The following is a 27,032-nucleotide window of genomic DNA, read 5'->3' on the forward strand; positions in this document are numbered from 1 at the left end:
AAAATCTTTATTCATATTTTGAATTAAATTTACGTTAATTTGATAAAATAAATATTATTAAATGTACTGTTAAGTTTTTTAGTAATTTAAATCAAGATATCGAAAAATAATCAAATTTTAGTAAAATAGTATGTATGCATTGGTCCGTTACGTCACTATATCAAAATTTTTCAATATAAACTTAAATATTATGATCTTCTATGGGTTTAAACGCTGTAACTACAAAAATATAGATACTTAAAAGAGTAAAATACCGTCTATGAGCCTCTTGAAACATCAATGGTTTTTGGCACAAAGTAAGAAGACAGGGTGATTACGCCCTAAGCAAAAAAAGTAACTTTTGTATGCCATTAATATGAGGAAGCCTATTCTGTGGAAATTAATTACGGCATGGCCCGAGAAGTCAGACGTTTAAAATTATTTTTTTCTGACAGTTGACGTTTGTTTTGCTCTCATATCTGACGTGATTCTGTAACTAACTGCTTTTTGTGACTTGTGTTGATGTTTCCGTTTGGGCGTCTCGAAAACAAAGCAAAACCATACTAATTTCGTATATATTTAAAAAAATAACATAACAGGAATTGAATGCTGCTCGCTTCCAAATGAATATGCATTAACACAGACTTTCTACATTTTATTAGACAACAGGGATTAAACTATTGTGAGTTGTATTGTGTTTCACTCCTGTACCTTAAGTTTACGAGTGTAGGTCATTTTATTTGTATTTATATGGTTTCTTTGCCTCTACTGTCTACATCATCAAATGGTATGAACAAGTCTACTATAAATTAAAGTTATTGTATTTTTTGCTATTCAATTAACAGTATGAATGAGGTCATTTTGTAAAGTGGGACGTATTATCATATTGCCGTGGGTTTAGCTATTATTACTAGATTGTTTTAGCAGCTGGCAGCTGTCTAAGTCTAGTAAACATTGTTAAACATTATCGGATATTGATTACTCATATCCTACTTTGCAATGGGGGATTTTGACCTCAGTAAGTTGAAGCTTTAATCTTGTTTTATATAGTAATTGTTATAATTATGTTTATATAATAAATTGCAGTAAACTTCTTTGGTTTAGTTACTTTAGAGCCCTGTGTTAATACCTATTGGGAAATAATAATTATACTATAAAAGTTCAAAGAAATGCATATGAGTTTTAAAGAACTAAATTGTAATATTTAAAAATGATTGCAGGTTAACATTTTATACTGGAAATGTTAAAATTGAGAAAAATTACTTAATTAAATAATTTTACAGTGACAAAGCCAGTTATAATGGCGGAAACAATGGACCCTTTAGCGCCAAGTGTAAATGAATCAAGCTTCACACCAAGTCTAATGAATAAGTTAAGAATGAGATTTGGTAGTGGGTCAGCTACACCAAGATCAATGGCAGAGGGTAAAACAATGCTTACTATATATTTTTAGTTAATACTGTGCTTATCATTTTATACTAAATGAAACCACATTAATTACAATAACATTTATTTTAATAATTTATCTATTTAAATAAAATAAAGGGAATAGTGAAATGTTAATTAATTAAAACAGGATCATTTAGTATAAATATCTGAATTTTATCAAACCAAATAAATGGTCATGTAACTTAGTTATTATTTATCTTGCTACCACCCACTTTATATATCGAGTTTTCATACTATTTTTTATTTAATTGTAAGTATTTTAAGCTTTACTTATTTAGGTCGTTTTTAGAACATTTGCCATTTAAATTAAAATTACTTTATTTGAATCAAAAATCATTACATTTTGTACTTACATTCTAAAGATTGTAAACATAAAATAGTCAACAAAATGTTGAGATACAATATTCATTTTGGTTAACCTTATACATAATATACTTCTATGTGCACTAGCATTTAAACTAGTCTTAGCCTGTATCTTAAATGCTAAAATGCACATTAAATTTGTTATAAATATAATTAATAAATAATTATTTTTAGAAATTCACTAAATATTTATATATTCTTATCAATTGTTTTGTTATTAAAATATATAATTATATAGCCAGATATCTAGTACCCAACTTAACGAGATTACTCAAACCTAATTGTTTTGTAACTAAAAAAAGTGATTTATGCTTGAAGGTTAAGAAAAATTACTGAGGTCAGTTTTATCATTGTTAGTATTGTAGTTGATTTGTAAATACGCGTCATGGTTGAGAAAACTAGTGGTATTGTTAAGTTTTATTGTTCTTAAAAATCTTTGCTTAAATGTTACTGCTTCTTGAAATTGCTTGTAAATAATATTTCAAGATATAAATACCTTTTATTGTAGTGTTAGCCACCATTTAGTTTATAAATTATGTTATATATAATATATTCATGTTACTTTCCAAAATTCTATTGTGTTAAATTCACAAATATCTCAAAAGAATAAATGTCTCTTTAACATTTTTTTTTGTAACATTTATCATGGTTTTAGTAATATAAATAATTAAATATTTTTTTTAATGTTAAAGAGATATCTACCTTTATTTTAAAATTTGACATTTCTGTGTATTTTACAAAATAGAATTTTGGAAAATATCTTGGATCAATCTTTATTCTATATTTTGTTTTCAATAGGATATGTGGAGTTTGGCGAGTTTCGTGCTCAAGCCCCTGGTGTCAAAAAAGTGGGTACTTTCGCTGGTGTCTTCTGTCCAGTGGTGCTTTCTATGTTCAGTGCACTTATATTTATTAGAATGGGTAAGTTTTATTACTATTAATAGTTATCTAATTTGTAACAATTTGAGAACAATTTTTATTATTGTAAGCCAATGCTTTGTCTGAAGGTGTAGTGGTGTTTTGACCGAAAATTATATTAAAATATAGGGTGACAGCAGGACAGTGAAAGAGAGATAAGAAAGCCATAATAGTGAAATAGTAACAGTATTTTGGGTTATATGAGTGTACTTAGTGTGTATGTTACTATATATATAAAGGTGTCAGATTTCAATGGCTGTTTCTATTGGATTTTTGTTATCTAAAATGAACCCAAGAAGAACCAGGCCTGGTCTGTTAATGTGTTGAAAAGGAAAGAGAGTATGATCTAAAACTCTAATACAAACTACTAACTCAGTCATATATTGTGTACCTTTAGATTCTAACACACATTACCAGCTAATAGATATATTTAATGTAACAAAATAATGTTTAAATAATAATTTAAAAATCTCTGGTATCTTTTATTAATACTGGCTTTGTTATTCTTCCTTTATATTAAGTGTATCAATGCATATTATAAATTAGAATTTATTATTTTTATATATAGGTAAAATTGTTAACAGTTATGTTTATGTTTGAATGTGTATTCCATTTTGAGCTTTTGTGTATAATGTATTGTTCAGTGAGTAGCTGTAGGAATATTGATAAGCAAATAAATAAATATGTGGTACTTTAGATTTTACTCAAACTTACAGGTTACCTAGTAGGCAATGCTGGTACTCTAGTTACATTAGCTCAGTTTGCTCTCGCCTATGGCATAGTAGGGTTTACTGTAATGTCTATTTGTGCCATATCTACCAATGGTGCTGTGGAAGGTGGAGGAGTTTATTGTATCCTTTAAATAATATCATGTTTCAGACTTCATATTAAAAACTGTTTGCTATCTTTAAATACATACATCTAATGTATGTGTAATCTACCCTTTACATAGGTCTTGGCCTTAGTTTGCTTTACTGTTTCATTGGTAAGTGTTCTGTGTTTGTGCATACTTAGAACCATCCATTGGTTCATCCGTCATCAAATTTCACAAATATACTTGCTCTATAAAACTAAATGGCCATAAAATCTACACAGCTATGTACATATCCACTTGCATATAATTTTTTTTTACCAATTAATTGTTTATGATTTGTGCTGCCGTATGCTCCATTGTAGACATATATGTACAATATTTTACTTGATTATATAACACATCATATATTTACCTAACTCCAAATTCAGTTATGATAAGTAGGACCCTAGGACCAGAATTTGGTGGTGCTATAGGAACATTATTCTTCTTTGCTAATGTAGTGTCGAGTGCGCTTTGTATTTCGGCGTGTACTGAAGCGTTGGTGGAAAACTTTGGACCGAATGGTAAGTAATATATAATATAATTTTAAAAAATGTTCATCCATTCAAAAATCATTTATTCATATAGGTAACATAATGTACACTTATGAACGTTAAAAATAGAAATATACATTAAATGCTTCTAATTTTATATTTACTGCCAGTTCTCCAATTTTGGGTGTAGAACGGAAGAGAAAAGAAGAATAATTTCAAAATTTGTCTTAATAATATTACAACTGGTACAGTTACACCTAAGAGTATAAAAACACATTTTGCTACACATATGTGTTATTAACATTCGCAATTCCTAGGAATTGCTGTTGCAAGTTTCATCAATATTAGAAGCATATAAAGGTTTAAAATTTTCTTGATTATAATAGGATTGTTACTATAATTAGAAATTAAAAGTTAAATAAAAAAATACTTATAATTAGCGATGCATCGATACGCCTTTTTGCCGATACCAATACCAACGCTTATTGAATTAAAATTAAATTAGGGTAAAATATATCAAGTTTGGTTAAAGTTTTTAATTTGTATTGTAAACTATAAACTTAAAAATACAAACTTTGAATGAATTTCTAGTTATTAAAATTAAGAATTCATTAATTATTAAGTAAAACACTTTTTTTTACCGGCTTGACGCTATGTATTATTATAAACTTATAATTATTTTACATAATTAGTAAAAAAAAGTGTTTTCTTTAAATGTGTAAAAGCTATGTTAACAAAATACAATACTTTGTAAAAAAGTTAATAATTAAAATTAACATTGATAAGATTTTTGTAAGTCTGTATTTTATTCAATTTGGTATCGAAAAGATACTACGCGATGGCAGCTAAAAGCCACCTAAAGTGTCAAGCGAAATGGATTACGCGGGGACAAAGCGTATGAGCATGGAAAGTTCGTGTCTAGTTTTCAACGCACTAGATCAAACAAGTATACATTACTTTACATTAGAAATTTGAATCGGCAATTAAAATATCGCTGATACAGATATCGTATGCATCCCTACTTATAAAAAAACATAATTATATTTTCATATCGTTTGAAATAATGTTATCCTTGCAGGCTACCTTGTAGGAGACAGTCCAGGTCTACCAAACGGAGATTGGTACCGTTTTCTCTACCGTTCTGTATTGAACGCAATTGGCCTAAGTGTGTCCTTGGCTGGTGCTTCGCTTTTTGCTAGAACCAGTTTAGCCATTTGGGTCACCATGGTTGTGTGCTTGGCCAGTGCCTTTTTGAGTTTCTTCATTACTACGCCTGGAATGGTAAGAATGTATTTTTTTTATCTTAGTCGCCAAGTTATTTACTACTAAAACACTTTTTTGTAATTAAGAATTTGCTTTCTGTTGAGGCGTATAAAAAGTACAAATTTCAGATAGAAAAACCAGAAACAAACACTCTTATTAACGCAACTAGCTTCAAATACACAGGATTCAGTGTGAACACATTTTATGAAAACCTATATCCCAAGTATGGAAGGGATTATAGTACAAGTGATGGCGAGCTAGTGGATTTTGCGTCTGTATTCGGCGTTTTGTTCACTGGAGTCACTGGTGTAATGGCGGGGGCCAATATGAGTGGTAAGTACAAAATATATTGTGAATAGGTTGACAAATAGTTTATAAAATGTATTTAGTTATTTCGTAATTATACAGCTAACTTAAATTATATATAATGAAAAACAGTTATACTAAAGCTGGTATACATAATATTTACAAATAAAAAAACAGGTGTGTACCTATGTATAGATACCGGCAAACATCTTGAACAAATGTCCTTGCGATTTTTATGTAGCACTGGGGGGGGGGGGGGCGAGAGAGGGACGTCTCGATCGCGTGATTGGTAAATCAGTTGTCGTTTGTTTCCCGCGCTGTGTGCAATGCGCAAACTTTCCCCCACTCCCTTGTTTAATGCTTAAGAAGTTTGCCGGTAAGTTATACTTCTTTGGCGTAGAAAAAACTACAATATCAATAAAAAAAAGGTATTCAATACATAGAAAGTTTTATTATAACGCATTATCTGGTTAAATAAAGTTTATGTAAATATCACAAAAATATATTTCTACATAATTAAAGAAATTGACATTTATCATTTTAAAATGTTGACTATTAACTCTAAGGTGTCGGCTTTTTGTGACGGTGTGCGGGTGTCGTTTTTTGGAACGCTGTGCGCGCATCGTAGAAATTTACTCTCACCATTTTGTCCCCGCGCCAAAAGAAGTAAATTTAAATATTTAAACATTTACCAAAGGAAAAAAATAATAAAAAATATTCAATACATTTAACTAAGTATACCTAATTCGGACGAGTTGTTTGATACTGTATAAGCCAGGGTATGTGTGAGGTTGTGTATTGTGGGTGCTCATGATGCAGGTTATAAAGCGCTACGGATATTAATATACCTTTGAATCGTAATGTACGAGTATAGATTCCAGAGACTAATTACCAAACACAATCACGCGACCAATCCATTATAAATAGTAATTAAGATGTTTAATAGTTTGAAAAGGAATTGTAGCTTTATATCATAGAATATAAGACTCATTTTTAATTGCCAATAATGTCCTTCTCATAATTTGTTAGCACTACTTCTACGTTATTATCCAATTGATATTATTCACCATTCGAACAAAATCAATCTTTTAAACTATATAACTATATAAAAAACAAAAACCGCCACAACCCTGTTATGTCTGAGCCTCAGATTCTTGTATGTGTTTCATGATTATTTGCAAAAGGCAAGTAGGTGATCTGCCACCTGTGCCACACTTTCGAATTTTAGGGTCTAAGGCTTACCGTTTGAACAATTCTATGTGAAAGTTCATTGGTGCACAGCCGGGGTTTGAACCTTGGGGATGAGACACTGGCAAGCTGAAGCGAACACTGTTAAACTATCTCTATATATATAAAATTCTCGTGTCACAATGTTCGTTCCCATACTCCTCCGAAACGGCTCGACCGATTCTGATGAAATTTTTTATCCAGTCCATTAAGTCTGAGAATCAGCGACTATCTATATTTCAAACCCTTAAGTCATAAGGGGTGTCCACCCCAAAAAAATTGTTTATGTTTTTTGGATAAAATTTATTTCATTAATTTTTTTATGATACAACATACAAAACTACATACAACCCTTAATTTTCACCCCTCTTCTATTAACCTCTATATTTTATTTGTTAATCGAAAATTATGACTAGAATTGAGGATTATGTAGAGAAATATTCACAGAAAAACCTAATAGGTTTTCATTCCGGAAAACCGAACATTCTCTGGGGTAACATAGCAAAATGTTCCATGTTGGTATATTCTAAAAAGGTAATCTAAGTAAAATTACATTAAGAAGAAACGAAGTTCGCGGGGGCAGCTAGTGTATATATAAATAATAAATTAATTTCAGGTGAACTTAAATCTCCATCGCGGAGTATTCCTCTGGGTACCCTTACTGCGTTATTTTTCACCGCGTTGTCGTACATCGCGTTGACATTTTTAACTGCAGCGACTTGTTCGAGGGAGCTGCTTCAGAATAACTACGTATATTTGCTACCTATTAATGTATGGTCGCCTTTTATTGCCGTTGGTGAGTTCAATCTTCTACATTATTCTTACAAAGCTTTTTAGTATTTTTTCTTAGAAACAAAACTTTTGAAATCCATTTTTAAGTCAGACTAAGCGCTGTGGAATCCAACTCTAGAATAATAATAATGTTTGTTTAATTTCAAACCATTACATAAGTGTTATTCAGCTTAGATTAGTTATATACATTGAATACATTTTTTTCTTGTTTCCTAATATCCTAGCTTCCATCAATACCATTGTTCGAACCCCTTCACGGATAACGATCTCCTTTACTCTAGAATAATAATAATAAAAGCTTATACTCCTTTTCAACGTTCCTTCTTTTGCCCCTGTTTGATCCAGTGCAAGCTTCGATTTATGTATACAAGTTATTAACTTCAAACCTAATAAACTAATGTTATTCCTGATAATTTTAATTACAAGAATTATCAGGATTTTTTAATGGCTGTTTTCTAAGTTTAGACAACCGTCAAAATCTAATATAGTTTACAGTAAAATAGAAAATTCAAATATAAATACTGAATAAGGTGTTGACATATAAGTTCAAAATAAAATATGTTTATTATGAAAGAAAACACCTTTTAACCGGATTGGAGCTACGTATTATTATAAAGTTATAATTTTGTACGCACACACGCACGCACGCGAAACGTCGGATAAAAAATTAAATTTAAAATTATATAAAATAATTATAAGTTTATAATAATACTTGCTTCGATCCGGTAAAAAAAGTGTTTTCTTTCAATGTGTAAAAGCTATGTTAACAAAAGACTATGTTTATTATGGAATACAAGATACAGGTATCACTTATACCACGTCAATAAATTTGAAGAAGACAGAGGTGTAGGCCGAGAAAAAAAGCCATCGTAAAAAACTCTCCTTTAAAATAGAAAATCATCAAACAACACTTATTTTAAAATAAATATCGCAGATTAATTAGAAGTAGCCGAAGTAGAAGTAGTTTAATGAAATAAATTTATCTTATAGGAATGCTTACGGCGACTTTCTCTGCTGGACTCTCGAATCTAATCGGTGCTTCCAGGGTGCTGGAAGCTTTAGCTAAAGATAATATTTTTGGTGAGTTTAAAAATTTTATGTTGAGAAGCTCTTTGTGGCCATATTTATAACTAATCAATACTATACTCTTTCGAATAAAATATATTCGATTTAGGAAATCATCACGCTTACAACTGATCAAACTGTACGAGCCTTGGTACTTATATACATAGGTAATCGTTATGCTTGTAAAATGTACGTACGTCCACGTACACTTCACGGTTCATCACGCTTATAAAGAGTGTCTCAGTAAGAGTGCACTTTTTATTTTAAAATAAAAACTATATATTATGACAGAGTTGTGATGTTTTTTTTTTTGTATTGTAAAGAAGGTCTTTAGTCAAAATTCGCTTTTTCGTGAAATTTGAACATATTGAGAACGATGTCGAATTGATGTTTTCGGGTTTTCGGCGACACTCTCGTTTACAGCAGCAATGTTTTCAAGAGACCGATCGGTACGTTAACGCAAGGGATTCTAATAATCCATAATTGATCCAGTTTCTTCAAATTTTTTGACCACTACGAATGGTTGACACATTTGGTGCTCTTTCTTGGCTGAAGAATTGGCTAAGTTTGCGAGCGGTTTCAGCGTTTCCCATTTTTGTAATGAGTTTTCACAATTATAACGCGTTGTTCTTTCGGAAAGTGTTAAATAAACAGAGTTGGCAAAATTTCAGAGGTGAAAAAAAAAATCAAATTTTAAAAAGTGCACTCTTACTGAGACACCCTATACAACTAAGAAAGCTTGAGTGACCAAAATGTACCTTAGCTTGTACAATATACAAATACTATTCCAAAGCGAAAAATACTTAAATTTATTCACTCTTAGTGTCTCATCATCATCATCATCTCATCTATCTATCATTATTTTAACTATTTCAGGATTTATCCTCCGTCCAATGGTGCCTCGATCTGGCAATCCCGTCTTGGCTGTGATAATGTCTTGGTTCCTTGTTCAAATTGGTATTATTACGGGATCACTCAATACTATTGCTCAGGTATCTATAAATATAAATAAAATACTGTGTCAACTCTACATAACGACATTGAAGGGATTGTACATTTTATGGCGTTATAGAGAGATGTCGTTAAATGGAGAGAAGAAAAACGTATAGATAATCCATGACTCCTACTTATTGGTCATGGTCAACAACAGTCTACACATGCAAGCAATCCCAATTTGTAAACAAAATAACTCATTACTTAGCAATTTATTGCGGGCTACTGTAATAAAGGGACAAAAGAACGTACACAGCTGCGCAGTTTTTACTCACTTTAGCAACTTAAAAAGTACTTTATTACTCAATTGTTGTCGTTATTGAGAGTGGGTGTAATGATATGTAGAGTGTATCATTGTATGGAAACAAGCTAAGCCAACTAAAGCCAATCTAATTCGAAGCTTTAGAGAGTTCGAGGGTCGTTATATAGAGTTTACACTGTATCACTCACACATAATTTTGTACACATATAAATGATTTATATAAAAAAGACTTTAAAGCTGTTACTAAAAATGTGACTCCAAAATGAGAAACTACTACGTTTCCTTGTTCTATTGGAGACCAGTAGACCGGCTTGGACTATTATTCTTAATACTATCATCAATGTATGTTTCAGGTGAATTCAGTACTCTTCATGACAAGTTACTTCGCTATTAACCTTGCCTGTCTTGGCCTAGATCTCGCCTCTGCGCCTAACTTCAGGTAACTGATTCGTAATGGAAATGTTTTTAATACATATACAAAAATATAGACAAAATTATACTAGACGTAATTAACTTTTATAATATTCAATATATATATATATATGCAGAAAAGAAAATTATAGAAAAAAAGACATTAGAGGCTCTTTTATCTCTGGCTTTTAAAAAATTTAAGAAATGTATGAAAGAAAAGCTGTGTAAAAAGGCTTACTATAAAGTTTAAAAGATTATCTAGTTGTTAAAGGGCCTGGTACTAGAGCTAGACAGGCTGCTTCAAATTAATTGCTATATTTGTTTTAAAATAAGTGTTGTTTGCCATTTTGTATGATGATTTGCTATTTTAAAAGAGTACCGAGTGTTTTTGTCACCTTTGCCGATGAGATACAAATTTAATGACGTCGAATAAGTGATATTTGTATCTTATATTTAATAATAAACAGTTTTAATAGCACACCTCAAATCAGCCAATTAAAATGGCAAACTAACTTATACGTTGAAAAGTTATATAGACGAACAGTTACAAACGCAGTTGAATAATATATATTTATATTTTTTTATAAATCAGGGGGCAAGCGACTAGCCTCACCTGATGTTTAGTGATATGTGCCACCCATGGACACAAGGTACGATTGCGTTGCCGGCCTAAATCGAGACTTATAGAAAGAACATTTAAAAAAAAACCTACACATTTGGGAATCCTTCCAACGATTGCTAAACATATACTAACCGCTATTTAAATCTTAATATATATAAATCTCCTGTCACGATGTTTGCCCGCGATGGACTCCTAAACTACTTAACCGATTTTAAATTAAATTGCACACACCGTGAGCCGTCTGGTCCAACTTAAGAGATAGGATAGCTTAGATCTTTAATTATAGTCGCAATTTTATTTTATTGCAAATTATTTGTCTATAATTAATTGACAGTCACAATTATCTGTTAACTCCAAAAGATTCTAACAGATGTCGATACTTTTCGACTGGAATGAGTAAGTAATCAATAGATGGCACTGCTATGGTAAACCGACAAACGTGTCATATAAGTTACAATTCAATATTATGATTACCACGTGTTATTGACGCTAAAGTATAAATTAAATTTATTTTGTAATAAACGAAATACCGTGAAATTCAATTATTTCTACTTTTTGAATTTTTGGTGTTAGCATAGCCAACCACGTGTTACTTAGACCGAAGTGTAAATCAAATTCAAATTATAGTGACTATAATACAGTGAAATTATTCTTTCGTGTCACGGTATTAAGGCTAACTAAAACCACATTAAGGAGAAACGAAGTTCGCCGGGGCAGCTAGTTATATAATGAATACCTTTCAGGCCAACTTTCAAGCATTTCTCGTGGCTGACCTCCCTGATCGGGTTGGTAGGTTGTGCCGCGCTAATATTCGGTCTACGTCCCGCGTACGCGAGCGCCGTAGCCTTTGCGTGCTGTTCGTTGGTCGTCGCGTTGCATTTGCTGTCGCCCGCTGCGTCTGAACCGAAGTGGGGCAGTCTCAGTCAGGCTCTAATCTTTCATCAGGTAATTAATGTTAATTATTTATACAATAATAATACGTACGTGTGTATGTACGTGTGCTATTTCGCAAGTGTATGTCTACAAAGTATTGTCTTTTGTTAAAATAGCTTTTACACATTAAGAAAAACACTTTTTGAACGGATTAATGCTATGTATTATTATTAAAACTTATAATTATTTACACAATTCTAAATTTTACTCCATTCAAAAAGTGTTTTTCTTAGTATGTCTACAAATTTCTCTGAAACTATGGTCCGTATTTGAGAATATCTAATCAATTTAAATATATAGTTTCAATAGCAATCAAACTATTTTTCTGTAGGCCTTAGAAGCCATATTTTTTCATCTTAGTACTCCCTACTCCTGATTACTCCCTGAAAGTAGACAAAGTTACATCATCAGGGTATCATTTTTGAAATGATTTTGAGATGTTTTAATTTTTCCCTAAAAACAACTAACACTAATTAAGCTAGTTAGATTAGCGTACAGGTTTGAGATGCGCACGCGCACCTACGAGTTGGTTATCGGAGGAGGTTTATAGGAAAATCATCAATAATTGTAGATCCGTGCTAATATTTTAGCGTGTAAAATTCATTTATTTTTTCAGAAAGAAATCTTACGACAATGTAGGATATTTTAAATTAATGAATTTGCATAACCTTTGTCAGCACGTCATTTTATTGTCAATTCAAATGAAATACTCAAAACAAAGCCAGAAAACAAAACATACGTAAAACTGGTTGTTTTTCTACCAGACATTGTAATTTCAGGTCCGTAAATACCTACTCCTCTTAGATCCTCGCAGAGAACACGTGAAGTTCTGGCGACCTCAGATGCTGTTACTCATCTCTTCCCCGCGTCAGGCAGCACCGCTCATCGACTTCGTTAATGACCAGAAAAAGGTATACTCTTTTTGATACATTCAAGATTTAAGATAACTTAAAAACACAAAATTTAGTTAATATATATATCTCATTCAGACAACACCTTTTATATAAAAAAAATCAGCTTGACAGTTAAGTTAATAAAACCTTGTTTAAATTTGTTAGTTTTGTGATACTATTTTTTTTAATTCAGATATAATAAAGATATAATTTTAAAAAAATGATTAAAGGAGTTTCATCAGTTTTTTATTTGATTTTGTTGGAATGTTTTATTTGAGAGTTACGGTCTATGGGAGCGTTCAAGTATAACGTCACGCAATTTTTGAAGATTCTTGATGGGAGGGGCCCATGAAACGCGCCGTAACGCTTTCTGTTTCTGTACCCAATAGTAAAAAGTTTTGTGACCCAGTGGCTCTTTATATCTAAAAGTTACCATTAAGTGGTGTAAAGTACTGGAAAGTCGAAAATAATATTAACAGTAACGCGTAATTCAATCCCCACCCCGCATCGTGACAAGTTACAAGAGTTAAACCAACCCCCCCCCCCCCCCCAAATCATTACGTAATACTTGAACGCTCCCTAGTTAGGTTTTCTAACTTTTTCTACTTGGGAAATAATAATTTAATTGCAAGAATATGCTACAAAAATGTTATAGTGATACAATCTAAAGCCGCAAATTCTGTCACATAATGACGTGCAATGTTACATATTATGAGTCATATATATTTTATTTACACATCACATTATTAAAATATATAAATACGTTATCAAATTATTACAAAACGTGTTTTACGCCTATAACATTAATGAAAAAATACATTTGTCCAAAAGTAGTACATAGAGCTGAATTTTAAAAAATCGAGTAGGAGAAGATCTTTTAATGATTTTGGTTAATTATTATAAACCTTGATTGCCATATAAAGGTTATTTTCCTATACAATTTCAGATTCATTTTTGCCAATTTCATCCCATAATGATAGATTCTTGTTGACTTTAAAGTATTTATGTTTTTGTGAACACATTGCGTATCCCTTCCATGGCACGATTGCTTAGTTATGACGTGGGGGGGGGGGGGCACCAGCAATCGGCCTGCGGTAACAGCAGAGCCTTGTACGCTTACCGACATGCGATACTTGACAGAGCAAGTATCCTTAGTATCCTTCATAGACCGGGATTGCTAGAACTAGGGAAGATCCATCGATCCATGTAGGGATAGACAGCATCCCTTCAACGTAGGGACGAATGCATCCCAGCTTGGGCACTTTTAGATGGAGTGGATTTAGTGTATGTTTGTACAAATTTCTCAGAATCTAAAAGTCATACAGAGATGAAACTTTTGCGAATCGGTTGACTTGTTTTTGAGATGTCCACGTCTTATAATATTGACATTTAACCTTTTTTTTTATTTCTTCAGGGGGGTCTGTTCGTAGTGGGTCACGTGAGGGTGGGTGAATTGGACGGCAGCGGAGACCCACTTGCCTCAGAGCATAAGTACTGGCTCAAGCTTATCGATCATCTTAAGGTATGTATCATTATTTATTTAAGCCTTTTTTAGAATAAGTAACGAGAAATGCATTATTTATTTATTTATATAATAATTGTCAGTCTATATATTTTACAGATATAATAATAATAAAATATGTTTATTCATTTTAAGTTCAATTTCATTACAATGTGTAAGATTTGGGAACCCTTTTAAGTAAAAAAATATACCTGTGTCAGGGTTTCCAGCTCTTTCATAACAAACTTAGTTATACATTCCTTAAAATATTTAATGTATATATAATTTAGTTACATCTTCTATTAACTTTATTTTTATTGATTTTTAACTGTTAGCAACACACTGGAGTGCATAAGTGAGTGTGTGAGTGCAAATGTGTGAGTGAGTGAGTCAGTGAGTGAATGAATAAAGTCTGTACTACATACTAGGCCTCAGAAGAAGCTCCAACTCTGCGTAGGGTATGTTCATGAGCCAGTCCTTTAGTCGTATTTTTAGATTGTAGACGGTAAGCGGGTAGATGTTAAGCAGCCTATTTAATTTATTATAGATGTAGTCTCCTTGCATATTGCGTCTCGCAAAGTCAGTCAGTCCTAACGGTCTGACCGACGACAACATCCCTATTTCTTTTTAAGAACAGCCTACTATCAAATGTGTGATTTTAAAATAAGACTCAGGTCATACAGATTCCTAACGGAAAGTAATTGGCTGAGATGATAAAGCTCTTCCGATGGGAATCTGTATGGCCGGAACAGCATGACCTTTAATAGAGCCCTATGTCCCCGTTCCAATTGAAAAAAAATTGTTTTATTGGCCGCTCCCCATATGTTTATGCAATATGTCAGTACGGACTGAACAAGTGCTATGTAAATTCTTTTAAGTATTATATCCGATGTAATGTGTCGCAAAAATTTTAAAATATATATATGTTAGTTTCCTTAATCTACCAGTCATGGACTCTATATGGGGATACCATGATAGTCGCTCGTCTATATGAATGCCCAAATATTTGATAGAGCTAACTTTTACTATTGGAAGACACGGACAGTTACTGTCTCTTTGCATATCGCAGTGATGTATTTTAGTTTTAAAATCATTAGGTGGTTGAGTTCGATCAGAAATTCTGAAACATACATAGTTAGTTTTCTATATTGAGAGACAAAAGGTTAAAATTAAGCCACTTAGCAATAGTTGTCAGTCCAACTTATATTATATTATAAGATATTTTTACCTCTGCCCAGTTAAGCCCTGTGAAAAGTACAGCCGTATCATCCGCATAGAAAAAATATTTGCCCGTGATGAAGTTTTAGATTGCTTAATGCATTAATATATATTAAAAATAATGTTGGACCTAATATGCTTCCTTGCGGAACCCCATAGGTGATTTCCAATTCATCACTTACGTAATCTCCTACTTTCACTCTCTGTGTACGCCTTGAAAGGTAATCACAAAATAGCTTTAAGGGTGTATCTCTAATGCCTATATGCTCCATTTTATGTAAAAGTGAGGAGATACAGACTGTATCGAAGGCCTTTCTTAAATCTACAAATGCACCAAGGCATTCCTATCCCTTATCTAGGTTTGATACTATTAGAGACGTTAATCGAGATATGGCATCTTCGGTTGATTTTCCTTGCCTGAATCCATATTGTGAGCTTGATAGAATATTAAATTCATTAAGGCAGTTTAGTAATCTAATATTTAGTAGTTTTCTAAGACCTTAGAGATGGCTGGAAGAATGGAAATTGGCCTGTAGTTATTGACTTTGTCTTATAATACACACAATTTTTATTTTATTTTCTCCCTCTTATTTTGAAAGTTGCAATAGATAACTATACGTAAAGAAAGGCTATATGTTCCACAGACTTGCCTAGACGGAAGCCGAAAAATTTTAAAGTGTATACTTTGGAATCAATGTAATACAATGCTTTATTTGTATATTGGTTGCGTTAAAAAATTCCCTCGTTATGTCAATGAACGCCATTAAAGTGACGTCAAAGAGAGAAGTCATATGTCATGTTTATTTTTAAGCATTTCTAATATTTTCAGGTGAAAGCCTTTGTAGAGCTTTCCTTAGCAGAGTCCATCCGTAGTGGTGCAGCGCAGTTGACACGTCTCGCAGGTTTAGGAGCTATGAAGCCTGATACCGTACTCCTAGGCTTCAGAGATACGGCTACACCCAAGGATTTCTTTAGAGAGTGAGTTTAAAATAGTTAAAAAGAAAAAAAAAGGATTTTTCAAGATAAGATAAGATCGTCTTAAGCGAAAAAGTGTTTTTTTATTTATTTCTGAAAGCGTTACATAATAAGTTATTTTTAATTTTTATTAATTTAAGTTTTACTAAGAAATATTTGACCAGAAAACTTAGATTTGTCATCGCTTAATTGTAAAAACCATCAAATTTGGACGTTTGTTTGGAAATGTACTAAACACTTTTTAAAATATTTCAGTCCAACATCACCATACAAAACGGAGCAATTCGATCTAGACTCCGGTGAAATAATATTCCCGGCTCGGACATCCGTATCGACCCGGATATCCGCGTCCGAGTACGTCCGGATAATAACAGACGTGCTGAGCGTCAAGAAGAATATATGTCTTTGTAGGAACTTCCATACGCTTGACATGGCTGCTGTCGAGAGGTATGTGGATAAAAATTTACTTTTTTTTAAAAATAACATGGTGTTTTATAGGTTCGGTATGTGGTCCAGTTAATTATATAGATCAACTAAGTACTAATAGCAAAAAAAAGTCATACCTTTGTACCGAATTACTTTCCATATAACGCTGAGCATCACAAACACAGGGCCAAAAGAGACCCAGTTTCCAGCCACTTTCTACCACCTCAGTCTTTACATATATGAAAAAATTGTTCACTTACTAGGCCCGCACATACTGCGATGGAACCTTGTCACAATAGCAGCTGAGTGTCGTCATCGACCGCATAAAAGTACAGACAGCAAAAAAGCTAATAATAATAATATTCATTTATTTGCTTGAATGTCACCAACAATCTGTATCAGTAATCTTCTTTTCGTGTGAGGTGTTGCCACCTCTTGTGAAAAAACATTATAATCTAGGGTTATATTATAGGTATTTGTTTTATATTATATACATATATTTATAGATATTTAATTATATTTTTTTCCTATGCTTCTAATCTACTACTAATAGATTAAACAGGATGAAGCAAATAAAAAGCATTAAAAACACGTAGTAGGTATACTGAATACGCGTAAGCGCTGGCTGACCATGCGCACGGTACTGACACTGACAGTTCGACTACGTCACTAAGATGGTCGCCAGTTGCAATATCAACGTGCGGAACTTATAAGAAACTTAATTGATAGGTTTTCTGAAGGTATCACAAGGAAATTATTAACAAAACACAAAAAGTCAATATTCAAAACAGAATGAATAACGTCGTGTCCATTTTGGAACTGACCCCCCACCCTTAATGGGGGGCATGGACCCTACCTTGGGGAACTCTGGTCTTAGCAGCAATTATTGTCGTCCTTTACTGTACCATAAAATTATTAAAATAAAAGTTATATTATATTATGGTAAAGTATTTGTTGCTCTTCCAATAAATATAAACTTATTGGCATATATTAACAATCTTATTGAATATATTTATTCACTTCGTTACCGTATACATAAACATACATATAAAAAAGGTACATAGTTTACTAGACAACACGTGGCCTTATCGCTAACAAGCGTTCTTCCAGGCAACCCTAATATGGAACACGAAACACCTACAGAGGGTACAGTACAATCAGTTTTCATATAGTATTGTATTTTTTCAACATAGCTTTTACACATTAAGAAAACACTTTTTTAACGTATTATTATTAAAAACTTATAATTATTTACAACATTTAAATTTTTTTCCGACGTTTCGCGTGATTTACGTGCGTGCGTGGTCACGCAGTTTTCATACGCAGTTTTCATATATTTCATGTAGTATTTATTTAAAACAATATACAATATTTTTAATATTTATATGGCCAGTATTAGATGTTGTTGTAGCTAATTATGTATTAACTTAAGACAGAGAAACACACAGCCCCTTAAATGGCGACTGAATAAACTGTCTTTTTTATGTAATAGGAGGCAAACGAGTAGGAGGCTCACCTGACACTCACATTGCCAGAATTCTCGCAAGTGCGTTGCCGGCTTTTTAAGAATTGGTACGCTCTTTCCTTGAGGACCCTAAGTCGAATTGGTTCTGAAATACTTCAGTGGGCAGCTGGTCTGACTTGGTATTACATGTATCCTACAACTTTTTACGGTAGAAGAACTGTGCTGCGAGACTTTTTTACAAGTTATGTTTTTGATGGCATAGATTATACAAGCGAAATGTTTGTTCTAAAGTCTATTTCATTTCACTGTTTATTTCAATTAAATCCGCTACTTATTGTTATTAAAAAAAATATTAATTAATTTATTTACCTTTAGTTAGACCTGCATGGACAAATTCTAACTAAAAATAACATAAATACAATTAAGTTATTTTACAAAATTGACAGTAAACCTGGTATCATCTAGTCTTTTCCAAGTATAGTCGTGGGTATAGTAGTATAATCTTTTCAAAATAATAGTTCTATTTTACGTTATCCTAACTGTGGATGGGAGTTACTTGTGGATACGCAGATTAATAAAAGGACTTGGGTACTCAATACTGTAGTTTATATTTTCCCCAATACTAATCCACGTCCACACGCGATCGCAGTGCGCAGTAACTGCCGATCGCTAGTTCATAATTCTCTTTCATACATCAAAACGCTTACTCGACACATTCATGCTTACACGTATCCCTACAGGTCGCTCTCCGGTGAAGAGTCGAGAAACCACTATTCTCTTTGATTTTTTTCTAATATCAATAATTGTTACGTTTAAAAAAATCATAAATTTATTTGCAGACGCTCAGCGAGCCTAAAATACATAGATGTGTGGCTGGTAGAGCTTCTGACCCCATCCCGCGAAGAAGCTTTCAGCGTGAGAGCCTTATTCGCGTTACAGTTAGCGGCCGTTGTGCGATCGTCCCGCGGCTGGCAACATTTGAGACTTCGGGTCCACGTTGTTGACGCTACACCGCTTTATGCTGACCGTATGTACTCAATACTAATAAGACATAATAGAGATACTCCACCCTGATATTGTGCGTTCGGATCTTAGTAAGTCATGCGCACTTCCGCGTACGCTGTCAAAATTATCTGAAACTGAATTTTTTTTACTACAAAAGTATGGAGTTATAAAAAATTTACATATCAGTTGCGAATTTATAAAAATAATAATTATTTATTTATTTAAGCTGACAATTTAGTTATCATTGTTTACAATCAGTGTATCAGCCTCCTGTGCCTGACACACAGTTTTCGGTTTAGGACAAGCTGGTTTCCCTACGATGTATTCTTTCACGGTTCGAGCAAATGTTAAATGCGAACATAGAAAAAACTCCATTACACGGCCGGGGATCGAAACTACGACCTCAGGGATGAGAGTCGTACGCTGATGCCATTCGGCCAATCCTGTTGTGTACAGGGTGTTCAAAAAGTATTAAATTAACTTATTACTAATAAGTTATACCTATTTGATATCACATTTACTTTAATTTTATGGTTTTTCTCGGTGAGATGTTTTTCTTTATATACCAATGTAATGTTAATCTTTTAAGTGACTATAGGGTGTTCAAAAAGTTCTTTAAATTGGCATTATAACAATTGACAGTATACCTTGTAGAGTTGGAGAGTATGGACAGCGCAGTAGAGCGGAGTAACCCCTCTTTATCTCCTGCCAGGCCGGTCCATGAACGTTTGGAAGAATTACTAAAATTATTAAGAATCAGTGCTACTACACACACGGTGAGTACTTAACTGACGCGTTACTACCTAAAGTTAGATAGGCCAATGGGATATGAACGAAGTATTCTGACAAAAGACAATCTTTGTTAAGATTTAATGAAAACAAGTTGTTTTATATGTAGAAAATAACATAGACTTTAAAAAAAAAACTTTTATAACGTATAGTTTAATAAATAATTCACGTGACTGAATACGATGAAAACTGCATGTTTGTGATAGTGAGGTTAATTAAAATAAAATATTATTTGAAAGAAAACAAAAGGCTTTATCCTTTAACATTACAAACTAAACAACTAACAATTTTAATTACATGAGCATAATCAAAACAAAAGTAGGTGTAGCTCAAGGAGATTAAAATTGGTGATTTTGAAAGTAACTTCTAAAACAAGAGTATCTTCTAAAGTGTCTCAAGAGTGCTATCTGCTAACCGGCATCTAATGTCCATTGCAATGTACCCTATGTAATGTGCAATGTCGCGTGAAGCGGCCCGAGCGGATGTGTGTGGAACCGCTGACCATTGCAGCCCAATCCCGTCAATCTCGAACGGGATCTCGTCATATTATGCTTCGGGATTGATCCCGAAAAATTACACGGGATCAATCTCGATCACGCGAGATCGCATTCCCTAGTGAACACACACTAGATAGGCCTAATCATTACATACGCTTTGACCAACCGAAAGTACTTGCGAAAGAAAAAAGATTCTTCCCAAGATTGGTACGCGAAGCTATTGAAATAAAAAAAAACACCCCCAAATTCAATAGAGAGGACGGCCTAAAATTATCAAACACCGGGGATATCCAATAATATCCAAATTAAAACCCCAAGACAAACAATCCACGAAAATATAGGACACCGTGAGTCATTTCTGTAAAATCCTTCATCCTCCAATTCAAAGGGAGGAAAAGGGGCGAAATTTTAATATTACAACATCACGCCAGCCGCCATTAAAAGTTTTTATTATTTTTCATATTATTTAAATGGCGCTACAACCTTTTTAGGTCTGGGCCTCAGATTTCTGTATCTGTTTCATGATCATTTGTTAATCGAATAGGCAAGTAGGTGATCAGCCTTCTGTGCCTGACGCACGCCGTCGACTTTTTGGGTCTCAGGCAAGTCGGTTTCCTCACGATGTTTTCCTTCACCGTTCGAGCTAATGTTAAATGCGCACATAGGAAGAAAATACATTGGTGCACAGCCGGATCGAACCTACGGCCTCAGGGATGAGAGTCGCACGCTGAAGGCACTAGGCTAACACTGCTTCATATTATATAAAAACAAGTACTAGATGTGTTAATGCTTTGATTCGGCCTATGTTATCATCGATATAATGAAATGTTCTCAAAATACATTAATTAATAAAGGGTAAATTATTATTATTATATTAAAGAGAGTGGCGAAGAGTTCATTGCCAGTTCTTCTCTTCCGTTCTACGCCCTTGATTTGAGGTTTTTTTGACGTTCGTAAGTGTACATTGTGTTACCTATATGAATAAATGATTTTTGACTTTGACTTCCAGGTGTCAGAATGGCCAGCGTTGGATGACTTTGGACAATGGTCAGAGACCAGTTATGACAATGGGACTACGTTTAGTAGAGTACCGCATAGTTATTTGCAAAAGTATGTTTTTTTACGTATCTTTGAAATGAATTTTGTATAGATTTTACAAGAGATTGAAATTCCGAGTTATTTGATTTTATATATGAAAACAGATTACTTTTAATATACATGTGACTTAAAAAAAACTGAATACTAAAAAACTTGACAGTTCCACAGCAGGAATAATAAGTTTGTTTCAAACTAATCCTGCAATACATTGCTAAAACTCAAAATTAAAGTTCTGTTACACTCAGGGTCTTTTTCTAGCGTCTTACTAACTACTACTACTACTAACTTAATTCTATTTTAAAGAGTTGTTAGTTGCTAATCACAGATGGCGCAATTTTAATTGTTTTTCTGCTTGTTATTTATCCCAAATTATATTGATGTTACATAGTATGGATAGTTACGAGATAGTTTTGTTGGAATGGTAGGTTTTTTAGGATGAAAAAACGTTCAATTAATTATTACAAAGTCAATAAGGAAATTTATCTTTATCATTAAACACCGTTACTAGATGGCGCTATGAACAAAATTTTGTCTTAATAATAAGAAATATCAAGATTATAGGTATAGCTTAAATACAATATTAAAATCAGCATTTTATTTGTACTAAAATAAAGAAATTAATGGCGCTACAACCTTTTTAGGTCTGTGCCTCAGATTTCCGTATCTGTCTCATGATCATTTGTTATTCCAATAGGCAAGTAGGTGATCGGGCTTCTGTGCCTGATCACCTATAATTATAGAAGTATAAGCTTGTATACTTAATAAGTTTTTAAGCGACTTTTTTTTAGGTTCTTGTTAGATGTCTATCAGTCGTTGACCTCATAATAATTATGTGTTTAAAAGGCTAATTACTTAATTTTTGTTTTTTGAGTAATTCCTTTTTTACATAGTTAATTTTCGTCTAGGGTAAATCACATAATCAAGAGTCGCTGTGAAGACGGGACAGCGGTCACATTTGTCCAATTACCTCATCCACCGAAGTTGCCCCCGCACGCAACTGACGCAGATGAACCCGTTTGCGAACAATATCTTCAGGTACGTAGACTTTGGGGGATAGAAAATATATTTTATGATCTGTGCAATTCATTAAATTTAAATAAAATCGACATTGGTCTGGGTTAACAACTATAATTGTAGAGTTTAACGTTAGCTAATGATAGATGGCGCAATTTGCAAAAGTTTTTTTGTCGAAATATTTTTAATATTACTGTAAACTAGGGATGCATCCATACGATACCGATATCGATACCAATGCTTGGTGAATTAAAATTAAATTAAGTTTATATATCTGTTTATATTTTATTAATTAATGCTATTTTAAAAGGGTACCGACCCTTTGTCTTCTTTGCTAGTAGGGATGTCTACTGCTTCAAATTTAATGTCGTGACTTATGTTCCATAATAAACAAATTTTCTTTTTGTTATTAATTTCCCTCAAAACGATTACAAAAAGATATTCTTACAACACTATCAGAAGTTAACTACACTGATCAAGCCGATTTGAAAACACAATAATAATAAGTCTTTTTATTTCCTGTTTTACAATAGTTGGTAGTTGCTATATTACAGTAAACAAAAATATTGATTTTTTGTTAGTATGTTAGTTTAGATTATGTTAGTAATATATATATATATATATATATATATATATATATGTGTGCTATGGAGTGCCAGTTTATGCCAGCTGATCTTTTCAGGTCATTTTGGCCTCTTGCCTGACGGTCCTTTCCATTGGGTAACTCGTTTGGTCCACTTTCTGCTGGACATCCTCGCTACATGGCCAGCCCAATGCCATTTTAGTATTGAGCAAAAGTTAAAGCGTTTGTAACTTTAGTGGCGGCTCTTATCTTTGTGTGTCACATTTTGCACACACTAATTCCACAAGCATTATATGTTATTGTTTAGTATGTTTCAAGTATATTTTTTGTCACGTTTAGGTAATTTAAAATAAATAAAATATTTGATAAATGGGTTTTTTTTTTTATTTTACAGGTTTTAGATGACTTCACGAAGGATCTGTCACCAACGATATTAGTGCGAGGGCTGAAGTCGGTAACCTCCACAGCTCTTTAATATTTTTGGGTCTGTATTTTTTTGTCACAGTAACAGTTTTTGAAAATGTTAATTTTTTTTATGTATTTATATAACTTTACATTTATTTTTGGGAGCGTTCAAGTATTAGGTCACGCAATTTTTGGAGATTCTAGACCCCCCCCCAACCCCATGAAACGCGCAATAACTTTTCTGTATCCAATAGTCAAACGTTTCGTGACCAACTCCAGTGACTCTTTATACCTAAAACTTACCAGTATGTGTTCTATAGTACTGGAAAGTCGAAAATAATATTAACAATAACGCGTAATTCAATCACCGTTTTAAAAGATGACAAACCCCCCCCCCCCCAAATTCGTTACGTAATACTTGAACGCTCCCTTTTCAATTATTTCATCTTGAAACTTAAATTACATTAAACCACTCTTATTCCACTGTTTTAACTGATTTACGACAGATCAGTCCCTTTAGTTTGCTGATTTTTTTTATGAATAAGATTTTAGACGTTATTTTTTTAATCGAATTGTAAATGTAGACTGAAAATTAGTTTATAAGAGAAACGTTTTGTGAACCGGAAAAAAATTGATTTTAAGAGAATATTTAATCATATCTCCTATAAAGGCGAATTAGTGATTAAATAACACCGTCACAATATTGACACAGAGCACATTTTAGATTCGATTCCGAAGAAACAAATATATCAACTTAAAATAAGTTTTTAAATATCCCTTGTTATAGAAGTTTTGTCTTTTATATTTGTATAAGACTCATAAATAGTTATTTAATTAAAGTATTATTATTTATTTCAAATGTTACCTTAACATAATATTGAGATGAATATTATCTAGTTTAATTTTTGAAGTTCAACTTCATTCGCAATGGATTGACGATGATTGGGAAATTTTAACACAGAAGATTCAGTTACAGCATTTATATTGTTATTATAACTGAATTTCACAGATTAGTCTAAAATAAAATTTCTTGCTTTAAATATATTTTTATTATATTCTAAAATGACATTGAAGATTCAAAAAAGTTCATCGTATTTTTTATTATATTAATTGTATAATGTAAGGTGAAGAACTCTGTCTCTTTCCATCACAGAGTAAACACAATTTGACAGATAGAGACGAAAGAGTGGTATAGTGCAATAAGACGCATTTAGTTTTTATGATTAATAAAAATGAAGTCTTTCGTATTTTGTGATTCACCCAAAGATATATTATATGTCAATTAATACCAATTAAACAATTTGTATCTTATGTTATTCGTATAGGACGACAGTTGTTATCCTGGCCTACCAGGAAAACATTTAAAATTATCTCTAGTAGTTTTTTTTACAGAAACTTGGTTTTGCAAGGGTACCAATTGTCTCGCGAGTGCGTTACCTTATAGGAATTGGCATCTAAGTCCAATTAGTTCGGAAATTAATGGGTAGCCCACATAGTCGTGGGCGTCGATAAGGATTTTTCCGTCTCATTTTTGGAGATGCGTTGCCGGCCTTTTATAATTTTAATTGTTAGTCGCATCGAATGATAAATAGTTGTATTGAAAGTCCTAGCCATAACACTTTTATGTGAAATAAGATTATGCTGTATTTTTTGCCCTCGTTTGTGTTAGTGATACCATCCATGGAGACTTATACCACCAAAAGACTTGCAAGTCAGTTGTCGTCCTTTTAAGAATCTGTACGAACTTATTGTTTATTCTTCACTATGATTTGGCAGATAATCTTTATATCTCCAGTTTCAATACAGATTAGCCGTGGATTTTAGAAGTATCTTCCTTTGAATTTTATTATGGATATTAATAAAATCTGCAAATCAAATAATTATTTCTATTTCAACTGTATTCCTCTACCTTGGGCCCCTATTATAGAAAGTCTCTTAATAAAATCTACAAACCTAATGATTTCTATTTAAACTTTGTAATTTTGACAGTGTTCAAGCGATTGTGACTTGAAATACGGCCATTAGTTATTTGCCAAACATCGAGACCTCCTAACGTAATAGCTTCGAATAGATTCTGAAAATTTTATCCTTATGCAAATAAATAAATATGACAAAACATTTTAATATACTACATTTACTATATACACTATATATCATAGTAATGACATACTGATTTGTAATAGCCTATTTTTAACGAATTATTTGATTATCACAGTCGGTTTCAATTTGTATAATTTTTTTTATAACGAAGTGTTTCAGTGAAAATACTTATCTTTAATCTTTGACTACAGAATAAAGAAAACGTAGAATTTGTAAAACGGCACTAAATGTGTAGAGATTTATGGACGGGATCAATAATTGTAAGTTTTTGTATTAATCTATGTGATAATAAATAATATTTTCGGATGATGTTTTTTATTTATACTTCACCTCAGATAATTATCTGTTTCGTGATAAATATTTTTCTTAATCAATCGTGATGCTCGGCACAGCTGTGTGCCTGACACGCTCTCGGATTCAAGGTTTTCTCACGATGTTTTCCTTTACCGTACGGGTGAGTGTCACATTTCCGTGATTCGAATTCTCAACGTCACGAGTGGAGAGACGCCAAAAAGCCAATGGGCCAAAATCCGGCTCGGAGGACCAAAATGAACGGTTCCTAGATCATGGAGTGCTTTAATAATAGAGATTTGTTGTTTTACTCTATATTAACCTTTCGCGTATTACAATAGAATATGAGCTAAATAATGAAGTGCTAATTGCTATGTACCGAATTAATGTAATTTTAACATTGAAAGAAAACAATTTTTAACCGGATTAAAGCTATTTGTATTATTATAAACTTATAATTATATTACTTAAAAATTTGTAAAAGCTATGTTAACCAAAGACAATACTATGTAATTTTAGCAGTCAGAGAGAGTGCCTACGTCTGGCTATGCTCTCGGGGTGTAACTCAGACGATTTGGGAAATCGTCACGCTTGTAATTGAGCAAAATGTACGAACCTTAGCACGTACATAGGGATCATCACGCTTATAAAACTAAGAAAGCCTAAGTTGGCAAAATGTACAAGCCTTGGCTCGTACAGTAATACTCTGATAAAAAAACACTTAACGATGTTATTTCTGTACTAATACGTAATCAAGGATCGAAATGCATTTATGCTTTATTAAGTATATGAAATATTAACTATTTTGGTGAAAAAAAGTCGAAAATCAAAGTCGTGACCTG

The 27,032-nt window shown here is 32.7% G+C and overlaps 1 protein-coding gene across 3 annotated transcripts; it reads left to right on the forward strand.

Moving 5' to 3' along the window:
* The first annotated feature begins 452 nt into the window (after positions 1–452).
* Positions 453–26,205, forward strand: LOC123710894 (solute carrier family 12 member 9). Of its 3 annotated transcripts, none has more exons than XM_045663190.1 (21): positions 453–661; positions 1,263–1,403; positions 2,590–2,712; positions 3,426–3,560; positions 3,952–4,086; positions 5,135–5,337; positions 5,448–5,652; positions 7,469–7,648; positions 8,635–8,724; positions 9,586–9,701; positions 10,318–10,403; positions 11,741–11,942; positions 12,710–12,841; positions 14,238–14,345; positions 16,372–16,520; positions 16,773–16,964; positions 19,248–19,435; positions 20,056–20,189; positions 21,709–21,809; positions 22,703–22,832; positions 23,789–26,205. In XM_045663190.1, exons 2-21 carry the CDS (start codon positions 1,280–1,282, stop codon positions 23,867–23,869), a joined length of 2,814 nt encoding a protein of 937 aa, XP_045519146.1. In that variant the 5' UTR covers positions 453–661; positions 1,263–1,279; the 3' UTR covers positions 23,870–26,205. The 3 variants fall into 3 exon arrangements, with proteins under 3 accessions (XP_045519146.1, XP_045519144.1, XP_045519145.1); XM_045663188.1 differs by lacking the exon at positions 453–661 and adding an exon at positions 892–997; XM_045663189.1 differs by lacking the exon at positions 453–661 and adding an exon at positions 894–997 and having other exon boundaries at positions 20,068–20,189.
* The last annotated feature ends 827 nt before the right edge of the window (positions 26,206–27,032 follow it).

Source organism: Pieris brassicae, chromosome 6 (genome assembly GCF_905147105.1).
Source record: "Pieris brassicae chromosome 6, ilPieBrab1.1, whole genome shotgun sequence".
In the NCBI taxonomy this organism is placed as follows: Eukaryota; Metazoa; Arthropoda; class Insecta; order Lepidoptera; family Pieridae; genus Pieris; species Pieris brassicae.